General features: G+C 34.4%; 1 protein-coding gene and 1 non-coding gene across 2 annotated transcripts; one reads left to right on the forward strand and one right to left on the reverse strand.

The window, feature by feature from the left end:
* Nucleotides 1-1,754: 1,754 nt before the first annotated feature.
* LOC144558561 (uncharacterized) lies at nt 1,755-3,057 on the forward strand. The gene is made up of 3 exons (XM_078307405.1): nt 1,755-1,992; nt 2,167-2,961; nt 3,008-3,057. The coding sequence occupies exons 1-3, from the start codon at nt 1,755-1,757 to the stop codon at nt 3,055-3,057; spliced, it is 1,083 nt and encodes a 360-aa protein (XP_078163531.1).
* An 11,062-nt stretch (nt 3,058-14,119) lies between these two features.
* Nucleotides 14,120-14,201, reverse strand: TRNAS-AGA (transfer RNA serine (anticodon AGA)). Its single transcript has one exon. It is a non-coding gene; the product is annotated as a tRNA-Ser (tRNA).
* Nucleotides 14,202-15,271: the final 1,070 nt, after the last annotated feature.

Consider the following 15,271-nt stretch of genomic DNA (forward strand, 5'->3'; position numbering starts at 1 on the left):
ACATTTGGATGCTGGATGCCCCACCTTGAGGCACCGGAAACACCTTCCTCTCCACTCAGGGTAGTTGGCTGACGGCGGGAAGCGGAGGGAGGTGGGACTGTATGGAGAGGTGTAGTAGCAGGTTACAGGTGAACTGGGTGGAGTATTGGGCCTGGATGAAGGTTTAGATGAAGGGGGTGGGAGGTTGTGACGGTTGCTCCCGACTCAGAGCCTATCTCAGTGTCGCTGGTGTCTCTGCCGACCACCTGCGCGTAGGTCTTTTGGAAATAGTAAGGTATGTAAGGTTTCACCTTTGAGTGGGCTTGCTCTTCTGACCCTGCTGAGTTGACGGTGGTTGATGGGCTCTTGTGCCGGACCTGTTGCCATTCACCTAGGGATGCCATGCCTTGCTTGAAAAATCGCAATATATTAGATTGCTACCTTTCGATAATGGTTTTTTGAATCAGACAAATTAACTATATTCTCCTTTTTTGAATCTAACCAAACTGTCTACTTCTGAATTTTGAAAATCAACTATATGTTATAACTGAGTTGTTGTCTAATTCTGAAAAAAAATATTTGATTCACCTCTAAACAATTCACAGTCTGAATTAATTAATTTATAGTAATCTGCAAATCGTGAGTCGTGTCTACCTCTCATAAAAATTATATATATGGCTACGTAAGCCCTTGCGTTTGGATAAAACCAAATTCCCATAAAGTGATCATTGAATAGCCGATTTTTTTATTTTTACCCAAAAATATCATTATTTTAATTAAAATACCCAGCTTTTCGCTGGAATTTTAAAAATACCCAGCCCGTGGAAAATTTCCACGGGCCGAATTTCCCCTCCCCCCGTGGATAAATTCCACGGGCCGATATCCCCATTCCCCCCGTGGATAAATTCCACGGGTGGGACCTTTTTTTTTTTTTTTTTTTTTTTGCGCTTTTTCATTATAAATAGAGAGAGAGAGAGGCAGAGAGCTTATTCTGAAAGAGAGAAAGGGAGAAAGAGAGGAAGGAGGAAGAGAATTGTTCGACTGCTAAATCAGGTTTTTTTACGCATTATTATTTACTATTCATTTACTATAGATTTATGTATGTACTGTTCACATACGTATTTACTGTTCATATACGTATTTACTGTTCATTTACTATTCCTTTACTGTGCACATACGTATATACTGTTCATGTATTGTATTTACTGTTCATGTACGTATTTACTGTTCATTTACTGTGCACATACGTTTTGTACTGTTCATATACGTATTTACTGTTCATTTACTATTCATTACTGTGCATATACGTATTTACTGTTCATTTGAAATCAGTAAACTTACAAAATATTTCCTTCTCCGAATGTAGTTTATTGGCCATGCCTATTGGAATTTCAATACATTTTGGGGGGAAATTCATTTTTGACCAGAATGGGGCACGTTACTCCAAACCTCCAGTAAATACGTATTGGGTTGATGAAAATTTCTCATTTGAGCAGTTGCAATCGCTTATTTATGAAGTGAGCGGCTACAATAGGAATCGTTGGGAATTACAGATTCAGGCCCGAATGGTCCATGCAGGAAGGTATGTCAGAATCGCATTGGGTGATGACGGGGCATTGAGAGGCCTGATCGCGCAGATTGTGCGGTCCGGTGACCCATTATTGGAAGTTTTTGCATGCAGAATTCGCGGAGAGTCAGTGGCTGGGAGTTCAGGCCAGAATTCGGTTGCAGAAAATGATCAACCCAATTATGAACCACACACTCCTTTTATCTCAATGCCAGTAGCAGAACCGGAAGCAGAAATATACCGTAATTCACCTCAATCTCCACCTTTTGTCCCACCACGAGTACAATCTCCACCTTTTATCTCACCTATATCCATGCATGGAGGTCCTTCATCCTTACCTGGGCCTGAACCAAGTCCTGACCCCAGACCGGCACCAGTACATGAAGATCCAAACGAGTCAGAATTTGAATTTATGAACGAGGTACCGGAGGAAAATCTGCAAACTGGCGATGAATGGGAGGAAGGAGACTGGGACATTAATGATGAAGGAGATGAAGAAGATGAAGAAGAATACACACAGCCCACTGTGAGACAAAATAGAGAGAATATGCCGTTAAGTGGCCGTTCTGAGACTCACCCGTTTGTAAACTTCAATGACACATCTGCTTTTCGAGAAGCAGACGTTTCTTGCTACGGTCGTCGGATTGAATACAGGAGTGAGCTCGCAAAAGGCCAATACTTTCCTAACAAAAAACAACTGACCAAAAAGATCAGAGAGTACCATGTTGACAAGAACAAGGAGACATATACGAAGAGAAGTGACACATCCCGGCTGGAAATTAGATGCAGCACTTCGGGTTGTCATTTCAAACTGAAGGCAAAGGCAACAAATGCAGGAGATACATGGATGATAACCGAGCAAGACACGCCTCACACTTGCACGTCTGAGTACACCAGGACCGACCATGCACAACTGACGGCATCAATAATCGCAGATATCATCGAGAGCGGCATTAAGGAAGACCCCACTATGAGCATCCGGAGTGTGGCACATTGTGTGAGGGTTAGGTTTGGCAGTATAACCCCGAAGTACAACAAACTCTGGAGAGGTCGTGAGATTGGAGTTGCCCGTCAATTTGGGAGTTGGGAAGAGTCGTACAACTTTATGAAACTATTGCTTATCGGGATATGTGATAAGAATCCTGGCTCGAGGCACGATTTTTGGACCAAGCCGAGCTTCGATAGAAATACAGGACTGGTCAAGCAAGGTGTTGTGGAATTCGTGGCCGTGGCATGGGCTTACGGACCATGCATCACCGCATTTAATTACTTGAGACCGGTCATCAGTATAGATGCAGCCTTCCTTTCTGGGCGGTATGAGGGCAGACTTTTGATGGCTTGCGGCTATGATGCCGAGAACCAATTGATGCCTCTTGCATTTTCAATTGTGCACAAGGAGAATGAAGATAATTGGGGTTTTTTCTTACAATGGCTTAGAATGAATGTGATTGGTGTTAATAGATTCGTATGTGTCATATCAGACCAACACAAGGGTATCAAAGCTGCATTGAAACCTGAATACGGATGGGACCGAGATAATTTTGTGCACAGATATTGTATCCAGCATGTTGCTGACAATCTGGTTCAGGCTTGTGGGAAGGACAAATGGTACGGAACTAGGTTCAAACAAGGAGCCAAGAAGAAGAAGCCAAGAAGGCTGAAAGAGATGTTCGAAGATTTCGCCATGGTATGTCTAATATTGTCTAATTATGTTGTTCATTTTCTTTTCTTTTAGATGCATTTTGTCTAATTTTACTTTGTTCTAATGCAGCAAAATCCTAGGTGTAATGCTTTTTTGAGGAGAGTGGGCAAAGTACGTCCTAATGATGTCATGGAGCAATCAAATTTTGATAAAATCTTCCAGACATGTGATGGAGGATATCGATTTGGTATCATGACAACAAACGGCTCCGAGTCCCTGAACGCTGTCTTCAAGGATAGCCGAATGTTGCCCGTGGCTGCACTCGTGGAGGAGACATTCTACAAGTGCAATAGCTGGTTTGTTCAGCGGCGACAGGCAGCGACGGAGCAAAACAATGCAGGAAAGCCTTTTTCCGAACGGGTACATGTCAAGCTCGCCAAACGGTGGGAGAAAGCTATAGAAATGGATGTCATCGCATACTCGCACGGCGAAGGTAAGTACGAAGTCACGGGTCCAAATGAATATGTTCCAGTAGTCCAAACACAGGATGGAACTATGTCTATTATTCATAGAAGGTTCCAGTATATCGTGACATTCGGGCCAGAGAGAAAAGTGGAATGTACATGCAGATGTATCCAATTAACTGGAATTCCGTGCGCTCATGCGTTAGCGGTTTGTCGCCGTAATAGCTGGTTACCCGAATCGGGCGACACATTCGGCTCAGGTACCCCCACCGGTAGTCGTGACCATGACCAATGCTGCAATAGAAGTACCGGCCCGTACATATTCTTACTTTTCGGCTGTAATTTGAAGAATATTAGCCGTCAGGAACAAGTTATATAATTAAAATAAGACCATAGGTGCATGACAATAGCATACTAACCTTGCAACTCTGGCACAAGTTGTAGTAAAGATGCGCGAGGACTGCCCCACCCCAGTTGTACTTTTTTGACCCTTCAAGGTCTCGCAACAGCTCTAGATAGCACATCGGAATGCTATCACCATTTGAATCAGCGAACATGACAGAACCAAACAAGTCCATCACGAAGCCTCGTGTGTATCTGTAATGTCAAAATTACAAAACAACTTATTTTTTGTCATAAAATATAGTGCAAAATAAATATATCTACAGTATTTTGTATGAATACCTCTCAATCTTGAGCTGCGTCGAACCACAATGCAGACCTCCCTGAAACAGAGTTCGGAGCTTTGTCATCTTCAAAGCGTATCTGGACTTTCCACCATTATCCCGTATACTTGACTGCGCTCCCAACAACTCTGCGAGCCGGGCATTAATCGTCCTCTCCTCAACTTCTGTGGGGTCAGATATGCCACCAACGGGCACACCCTGGATGGGCAAACCCCATAGGGCACTGACGTCCTGGAGAGTCACTGTCATCTCTCCGAAAGGTAAGTGAAACGTGTGCGTCTCGGGACGCCATCGCTCCACTAGTCCTGCAATAAGGGACGCATTGATGGCCTTAGTCTCTGACTCCATGATATCGACCAAATGGTGCAACCCCAAATTTCGTAGATACGGGTCCATCAGCGAGTAGTACTGCATACCATAGTACCGACTCCTGGCATCTAAAATGTCCTCACTCTGCGTTGAAAAAAAGTAAACAACATAAGAACTTCAAAATACGAGAACTTGGCACAATTTAAATTTAAAAGTAAAAATAATCACATACCTCTCGGGATGCCATGCAGACTCGGTGCTCCGTGTGACTCATCCATAATAATGGACTGAAATGCTCTGTGCTGTCCGCGGGAATGGGCTCATCAACAGGGTCCCCTGGTGGTGGTCTCCTAGGCCGTCCCCTGGCCATCCTATGTTTAAAAACAAAATAAACGTGCTACAATTAGTTTAAATGAGGCTAATATGAAAAAAATATACTAAAAAAACATACTATCAATTCATCATCTAAATATATAGGCTATATATAACAAATTTGTGCCACTTGCTATCACTATACTGATACTAAAAAAATGATACTCGTCCGTGAAGTCTTTCGGTTCAATTTGGATAACTTGGTATGCCGACATTTTTATTTTAACCCCATTAAAAAATTATTTTAATACTAATAACCAAAGTTTAGTAATAATTTCAAAATTACTCCACCCGTGGAATTTTAATTCCAATTTTCGTGGTTTTATAATTTAGCAATTTGTTTATATTTTTTATTTTTTGTATTGAACTATTGGAAATATTGTATATATTTATTTGAAAATAGATAAAATACAATATGATTTGATTTATTAGAAAGATTGTAACAAATTATATTGTATTACATCTATTTTCAAATAAATATATCCAACATTTTCAATATTTCAATACAAAAAATAATAAATATAAATAAATTTCAAAATTATAAAACCAAGAAAATTGGAATTAAAATTCCACGGGTGGGGTATTTTTAAAATTATTACTAAACTTTGGTTATTAGTATTAAAATAATTTTTCAATGGAGTTAAAATAAAAATGTCGGAAAATTTCCTGTGTACCCATCTAAATATTTGAAATAACCAATTTATCCATCAAAATACTATAATATCCAATATCCCCATACAAATTTTAAATTCTTTCTCCTATCCCCATTTATTTATTTTCCTTTCTATTTAATTATTTTAAAATTTAAAATAACCATTTTACCCCTCTAATTGTAAATGGATATGTTCATGCACAAATTAAATTCTGGTACTGATTTAATCTCACCGGTACAAGGTTGGTATTAACAACCGAAATTGATTCGTCAAATCAATAATTTATAGTAAATTTCCAAATTTAGACAAGTAACGTAGTCAACACAGGTCCAGCCGGGAAAATCAACAACCCGCGCTAGACAAATTATAAATCCCCAAATCAACCCATAAAACCCGATAACAATGGAATCCAAGATGCGGTCAACGCGATACACCTAATCAAATGAATCAATGAATTTCTAAGGTGCTCACTTACCCGATTAGCAACGAAATCCAAGAGCCGGCTTTGATAGAACGACCGGTACCGAGTCTCTACACCTCGCCGCTCGGAGTAGTGCAGGGAGTGGCGCAGGGAGGCTTCACTGCTTCTGTGTTGGCTTCACCCAGACAGAACGAGAACAGAGAGAGAGAGACCACGGAGAGAATGAGAACAGAGAGAGAGAGAGATCACGGAGAGACAGAAAGGATTTGAATTAAAGGGGTCGGCCCGTGGATATTTTCCACGGGGGGGAACTTCAATCCAGACCGTGGATAAATTCCACGGGGGGGAGGTTTAAATCGGGCCGTGGAAATTTTCCACGGACTGGGTATTTTTAAAAATCCACCGCAAAAGTGGATATAAATATTAAAAATAATATGATTTTGGGTAAAATAAAAAAATCGGATTGAATAGTATGAGTGTATGACAGGAAATTAATTCGCTTATACTTTATTTAGGATAATGAATTTATTTCTAACAAGACTTTTGGGTAAATTATGCATGTGGGTACGTGCAATCAATTAATGCAAATTGACAGCTTCCTTAAAATAGACTATTACTATTTAAAATGTTACTTCCTTCCCCTTTTCCTTGATTTTGAATTCAAAAATTTGAGTTTTGCTATCTTATCAAGTTGGTTTTTGCAGGCTGCAATTTTAGATCGTATATATGCATGAAACTGTCAACTTATGACTATTTGATTTTTCATGAATTACTAGTCAGAGACTAAATATTTACTAGTCAGAAACCGAAATAAAAAAGAAAAGAAAATGTGTGTTGTCATATATTGATTTTTCATTGATACGTACAGATCAAAATGGACAATTAATAACACAACGACGTTCTTTCGTTGCAGCAGTTCAAAATTTGAAAAGAGAAAATTTTTCCGAAGATAACTATTGAAAGTAATGGAACAATGTCTTTGACCAAAATGGCTATAAATTGAAATTTTCTTTGAATGGCACTATCATGACAGTAACATTGTCGAAAGCCGACATGGATTTCTCCTCTTCTATGAAATATCATTTAATGATTCAAAATTTTCAGGTTGAAGCCAATTAATAGTCAAGTGTGTCATCTAATTCAACGAATCAATGCCTAGCATTAAACTTAGAGACTCAAATCTTGACTTGAACTAGCTAGGGTTAATTAGTATCTGCTCCGCATGTATTAATATAGGAGCATGACTGGTATCTTGACCGCTAGCATAGGTCATTAATTGGATGCTACATATATATATAACTTAATATGTCAATCATTCTTACCTGGCCGGCGGTTAAGACAATATATATTTAATTTCCTCTTCTTTTTTTTTCTTTTTTTTTCTTTCTTTTTTAAAGCAAATTTGTTTCTTTACGTTTAAATAAGGTAATGCTATTTTGTTAAATAAGAAGTTCAATTTAATTGTTTGAATGATAGCTACATTTTGGTGGAAATTTAAATGCTAATTCCTTCACAGTGTTCTCTTCATTTTAAAATCAATACTATGATTATTAATCTAATTATGTCTAATTATCCAACATAAGTACCTTGAAATTGTTTTATGACGCAATTTTTTTTTTATTATATTAGATTTGTTCTATATACATAAATTTTGTATCTTGCAAATATTGTCCAATTTAGAAAATTAAAAAATTTAGATGTATTATTAATTTCTCAGATAGTATGTTTTAAATTTGGATTAATTTGATAGACTTCTACCATTCCATCAAATAATTTAAAATTTTAATGGTGGAGTTCTAATAGTTTTCTAATGAATGGCCAATTAATTTTTAAAGTAACAAAAATTTGCTACCCAATGAAAAATTGAAAACACATCTGTGAGTTTATTTTTTTTTTATTTTGAATAATAATTTTCAAGACTTAAAATGGATGCACCATTAAAGTTAAATGCACATTACAATTACCCAATGTTTTATTAATAAAGAAGATAAAAGAGTCCCACTTTACATTCAGTGACCAAAGTACTTCCAATATACATTCATCTTTTATAGTATGTTTTTTTGAGAGCAAGTATATGGTGCTTTGTAAAGTGCAGATTTGCTTATGTTATGAATTTATATTTTTATATATAAAGTTAAAATTATTAAATTTGATTCGCTCAACATGATTTCGATATGAAAATGTACTTAGATACTGTATTTTACTTTATTTTAGAATTATTTTTACTATTTTTTTAGATATATATGTTGAAAACCACTACTTTTGGATGGTCCAAAATTTTTAAATTAGATGATTTTCTACTTATTTTATAAAATAGTAACAAAATTTAAAATATAAATTTGATCTCCAAGTATATTGTCATTTGAAAATCATATTGAACAGTTTGAGCTTTAAAAACAAAGTTATAATTTTATGGATCCATAGTTTGAATCAAATGAGGCTTTGTAAAGTATCGTAACCTTACTCTTATTTTATGTCTTTCATGAAATTGTTTAACTTAAAAATTTCAAAATTTTGATTCGTTTTTTATTCATCGCAGGGTGCGTTTGGATGCAACTTCTAGAATAACAAGAATAGCATTAATCCAAGGGTAGTGCTATTCCATTGTTTGGATGGGTTAGCAAGAACAATGCTAACTCGAGAAATAGCTTCCCTCTATTTTTTCTCCTCTAGTTCGTTCTTTTCACTCTTCTAGATCTCACCTCTCACATAGTTTCTCCTCTCTCTCTCGGCTCTACTTTCTTGAGTGAAGAGAAGAATGAGAGAGAGAGGAGGGACCGGAGCCGAGTGGAGCCGATTGGAGCCGAAAATACAGTATCGTCGAAGCTCGAAATTTTAAATCTCTACGTCCTCTCGATCGGAGCGCGGGTGAGTAGATTCGGATGTCGGAGCGCGATGGTGATCGAAAGAGCGGATCCAATCGTAGAGAGCGATAGGGTTTAATTTTGTGAATTTTGTGAGAATGAAAGATTAGATTTTGTATTAATTGGAGAGTCATTTGACTTAGAGTGATCCAAATATAGAATAGTGAAGCACTAACTTAAAAGTAATGCTAATGATGCTATTTTTAGCATAAATGTTAGCACCATAATTGAATGTACATAGAGATTTAAATCTATGATTTCATAAAAGGTAGTAATACTAATACTAATTGTCGGCGTGAAAGGATGAACTAACATGATTTGTCTTAATTTGTTGATAAACTTAACTTAACTTTTGAATGTGACGAATGATTTATAATTAATTACATAGCTGGTAATCTGATAGGGTTTAATATATATATAGTTAAAAGCACAAACCGAGTCCTTGGCTTAATTAATCGGAATAGCTCACCGCAGCCAAATTAAGACCGAATCAATGACCATGCACAGGAGGAAGAAGAAGAAGAAGAAGAAGATTCTAAGTTAATTTTACGAGTCGATCGGGTTGAGTTATAGTTAGACTTAATTAGACCGGACTGGATGGAATATTGCGATCGACCCAATAATTAATGTGTGGATATCTATGAAATGTTGAAAACCACATATATGTGATCAGAATTTTGAGACGGATACTATTACACTATATATACCGTATCAGATATCATGTATTATAAGCCATATATCATAATACGTACTGAGCTCCAATTTGATGGGACCCGACTCCATACTCCATATATAGACACTTCACTTGTCAAATCAGAAGAAAATAAGCACAAGATGCTAAGGCCGCCCAGGGACCCACACAGAAAGTTCAGAAATTTAAATTTAAAACCAGTCTACGCACGTGTGTCCTCCGGTCTTCTAAGTTCTAACCCGTCAACGGTCAAAATTTAGGTTCGCCGTTAATTGAATAGTAGAAATGTAGAAATTAGAATGGTGATTTTGTCGTTTTCTTTCTGGATGGTAATATTGGATTTTTTTTTTGTTTTCTTCTTTTCACCTTCCTTTTATTATTCTTTTCAGAGAGTGTGCTATATATTTTTGTTTTGTTCTTTACCGTTGATTAATGTGAGACCTACAAATTAAAATAAATAGATCAAGAAGCTTGGACTTGGGACTTACCACTTACGACCGCGAGTCCGCGACCCCGTCTTATATATATATATATATATATACAAAAGAAATTAAGAATGACACCGAGTCTACATTAGTTTATTTTTGTTTTTGAAAAATGTTTTAGTAAGTAGTTTTTTATGATTTTTAAATAAATTTATTTTCATTTAAAGCTATTGATCCAAGGCATAATTATAATCTAATTAATTAAGAGGTTGTAATATACACATTTTGCTCATACTATATATAGAGTCTGGAATTTTTACCATTAAAACTATATATGTGAACATAAATTTTTCATTTGTTTTTAATTTATTATTCTTTGTGAAGGAAGTCATTATCACAAGTCATTATGTATGATTAGTCGTATAATAAGAATGGAGTATGATTAGTCTTCGGTAGCCAGAAGCCTACGAAGGCTACGAAGGCTACTTTTCCTTGCACGTGGAACTCTCAACTCTCAACGCTCCCATTCCTGTTAAAAACTTTGAAGATTTGTGTGGAAGGAAAAAAGAGAGAGCTACAGCCTACAGCTACTCATTTTTAGACTACTGCCTACTGGTAAATAGTAAGTAGCTAGGTCTTACTGCTGTGGGTCTAACTCTAAGGCCAAATATAGGTTTACTGCTGTGCTCTAATTTTTAGACCATCTTCTTTATGTATTCATTGGCAACTGCCAAGTCATGATTTTTAATGACCTTATATCTCTATTTCTGAGTCAAATTTCTCTCAAACTTTTTTATAAAATGTTTTATAAAATTTTATCAAGCCTTATAAGTTTTGAGCTAATTAATGATCATTCTCCGGTTTTCAATCATGTAGTTTACATTTGAATTCTTAATTTGAATTCTTAATTAATAATGTAGATATGTATATCTCTTTTTAGTTTTTACAGAATGATTTCTTTCAAAAAAAATATGTATATCTTTTTGAGGCTTTTAAAAAAAAGATTTAATATGAAATCAATTATATGCAATGTGTTGTTTGAAAAAAAAAAAAATGGTTATGTTTTCTTGAGATGTGGTAACTTGTTTACATGTCAAATTATTTCTATTGGTTCAACTTAATTCAATATTTAATTAGTAAGAAATCAATGTAACACATGTTCAATTCTGACTTACAGGAGAAAGAATAATCTGATAACAAAATTCTATCAGATCTAGCACGCGTCAATTTGAAAACTATAAAAATCCTCAAAATTCAACAACCGCAACGACATCTTATCAAACACTTTATCGTTATCTCTCTATATTTTATTTTCCTTCTTGCATTAGCCCAAAAGAAATTGAAACATAATTACCGCAAATCTGAAAAAAAAAAATAGTTATTTTAGTTTTAAATGAAGCTAGAGGCTAGACTTACAGAAATATTTTGTTAATAATTTTAGAATAATGATATTTTCAAAAGTAAGGCAATGTATAACATGCAGTTTATCGTAAAAATTGTAAAAAAGTAATTTTATTTTGGAAGGAGAAATATATTCGCAAGTGTTTAAATTTAAATTTTAAAATATAAGAATGGCTTTCAGTGTGAAAAGGAAGCATAATCATCACTCCACAAACAAAAAGGAATATACCGACAATTTATTTATTTCATAATTGTGATAAACAAATGCCAAAGTTTGTCATAATTTATACAAGCTTTCTTTAACTTTTAATTATATTATATATCAAATTTAATGTAGTTTTGAAAATTTATTCGGTCAATGTCTCACTAATCAAGAGCTAATTGTTATATTCCAATCATTCAAAAATAACCAATCAGTCAAAATCATATCACATTTAAAATACGTCCTATATAAAATATTATGAGCATATCTAAAATTTACTTTATTTTTGTTTTGATAAATACTTTATTAGTTGTTATAAGTTTTAAATAAATTTAAATTTAATTCCATTTTAATTAAGCTATTTCAAGGCATAATATAACCTAAGAGCTTGTACAAGTAGAAAATCACTATTTTTCAATGTTCTAGAACTTCTAGATGAAGTGTTTTTTTTTTAGCAATAATAAATATATATATATATATATATATGAGATGGGCTACGGTGAGTTGCGAAGTAAAGCGACTATTTTACTTCACGCTCATATTTTGTGATTTTAAAGTTCAAAACATCGATCCAAACCTTTCATCTTATTCTCCATATTGAAATGTGCTTGGAGACCAAATTTCACATTTTTTGGAATTTTTTTACTATTTATTAAGCAATTTTGAAAGTCGCTGATATGATGGTCCAGAAAATTTTACTGTTTTTTATTGTTCACAGCAAAACAACAATTTTCAAAAATACTTAATAAATAGTAAAAAATTTTCAAAAAATGTAAAATTTGATCTCCAAGCACATTTCAATATGGATTAAACATCTAACGGTTCGGATCGGTCACTTAAACGGATCAAATCAATTGTTTAAATTTTAATATTAAAAATATTGATTGTGCGATATGCATATGCACCTTTATCTATGTTTATGTGATGATTTCTTAAATCGTACTTGAATTTTCATTTTATTATTATTATTATTATTTATGCAGTCATGATGACAAGTCATTATTTTTTTTGAGTAAGAAATAGGAGTCAAGCTCCTATTTTATTAACCGCAATAGTATACTATAAGGTGTAATATGATTAGTCTTCTTCGATGACCTTCGTCTCTGTACTATTCTTTTTCTCTAGAAGACTGTTTTTTTTTTCTTGCACGTGGAAGCCTCCAATTCACGTGTCACCTGACTTGGTGTATAAAACGAAAGAACTAGACATAACAAAAGAAAATTAAGAAAACAAATTGTACCTTGCAAGACTTTTTTTTTTTTTTTTTTTCTTTAAGTTTGAAGATTTGTAAGTCAGGATCTAAACAGGATTTTAATTTTAATATAGAAAAATAAAATGGTTTCTTCTAGAAATAAATTCCTTCTCACAAATTTTGAAAAAATAAACTCCCACCTCATCAAATCAACATTTGAATTTCACCATGAACACATTATTAAAAAGGGGAATCGAACTAAGATGAGGCTATTCCGAAATTTTTATTAATAACATTAAAAAAAATAGTGAATTAAAGAAATTAACATCTGTTTTTGGGAAATTCAGAAACAACATTTCCGTTGAATGAAATCCATGCCAATTTGGCCAAATAATCATGCGAAATTAGATTTAACTTTTGCAATTTTATTCAATTCATTCGTAACTTTATAATTAATTCCGCTGAATTATCCAACATAATTGAAGCAATGCAAAAGTGAATCTATCATCTCTTATAGTGTTGTAGTGTTCTAGAGAGAGTTTGTTTCGTGTATCTTACTAGTATAGTCTACGATGATACTATAGAATCTTGACTACAGAGGCAGAGCTAACAATGGAGAGGACAGGACTTATCCACTAGACAAATAAAATATGCTGAATTCAACTCTCAAGTCAATTAATTTAATTTATGGTCGTTTCTTTTTTATTTCTTTCTTCAACTCGCAGTTCGTTGTTTTGTTTTGTAGACTTGGTTGCAAAGTTGTTCTGTTCTTAAGGTCCAAAATTAGTAAAGAGTAGTTTTGTTTTGTGCAGTGGATGCGGATGCGGATCAACAGTTGGGTCCAGTTCATTCAATTTCAAGCCCATAATGATGTTTGTTCATCTAAAAGGATGTGGATCAACAGTTGGGTCCAGTTCATTCAATTTCAAGCCCATAATGATGTTTGTTCATCTAAAAGGATGTGGATCAACAGTTGGGTCCAGTTCATTCAATTTCAAGCCCATAATGATGTTTGTTCATCTAAAAGGATGTGGATCAACAGTTGGGTCCAGTTCATTCAATTTCAAGCCCATAATGATGTTTGTTCATCTAAAAGGATGTGGATCAACAGTTGGGTCCAGTTCATTCAATTTCAAGCCCATAATGATGTTTGTTCATCTAAAAGGATGTGGATCAACAGTTGGGTCCAGTTCATTCAATTTCAAGCCCATAATGATGTTCATCTAAAATAGACAACAACACAAAAATATGCGTGGTCGGCAGGATTCGAACCTGCGCGGGCAAAGCCCACATGATTTCTAGTCATGCCCGATAACCACTCCGGCACGACCACCTTTTCTTATTATTTCTACTAACTATATTTAATCTTCTTTAATTCTACTCTTTATCGTTTTCTTTATTTGTCATATTGTGCTAAAGTTTGCTGTTATATTTAGAGCTGATCATTAACTGAGTTGAGGATAACTCGGATTTAACTAGTAAATTTATGAGCTGAGTTAAATCCGAGTTGTTAATCTATAATCAAGTCAGAAGATTCAACTCAAATCATATTTAACTCGTCAGATAATTCATAATTTATAAAATTAAAAATTACCAAAACAAAATCTAAAAAAAGAAATAACATATAGTGTACCGTTAAAAACAACACATAATTAAAAATTATCAAAATAGAAAGGGTATGTTTGATTGCAATGAGAATAGGTTATTATTGAAAACAAGCTATTCGGTGTTTGGTTGAGTTAGAATAGCTAGAATAGGAAATCAAACTTGTTTGTCTTATTAAAACAAGCTATTCTCATAAAAAATTTGAAAAAAACTATTATAGTAAGACAAACACCAATTTTGCTATTCTACCTATTCTAATATTGCAACCAAACATATTCAAAATAGTACATAATAACTCATGAGTCTAACCGTAAATAATGAGACTGAAAAATACTATGGTCCGAGTCCAACCGAGTTGGAGGTAATTCAGATTCAACGTGCAAATCAACTGAGTTAGCAAACTCGAGTTGTTGGCCAGTTGAACCCAAATTGTTTCTGAATAAGTTATAAGCAGAGATGGATTGAAATCTTAGCTACCCCTATGATTTTAAATTTTTTATTTTTTATTTATTTTTTATCTCTATTCTTATATTATGCACGTAGTTGTCATGATCCGCCAACGACTGAGATTTAAAGATGAATTTTAGAATCAAATATCAACTCTCAAATTACATAATTTGTCTTTTTTTGATTAAATACATCTATTTTATGTGTAGAAGTCTAAATTTAGTTTAAAATATATTCGCAATACAGACTGCTACATGATTTATCACATTAAATTTGAATAAATCCCTAGCGATCATTTCCTTATTTCTCTTTACAACTATCTTCAGTTATTGCAATTAATTATTTTCTTAT

This window comes from Carex rostrata, chromosome 8 (assembly GCF_964058835.1).
Source record: "Carex rostrata chromosome 8, lpCarRost1.2, whole genome shotgun sequence".
In the NCBI taxonomy this organism is placed as follows: Eukaryota; Viridiplantae; Streptophyta; class Magnoliopsida; order Poales; family Cyperaceae; genus Carex; species Carex rostrata.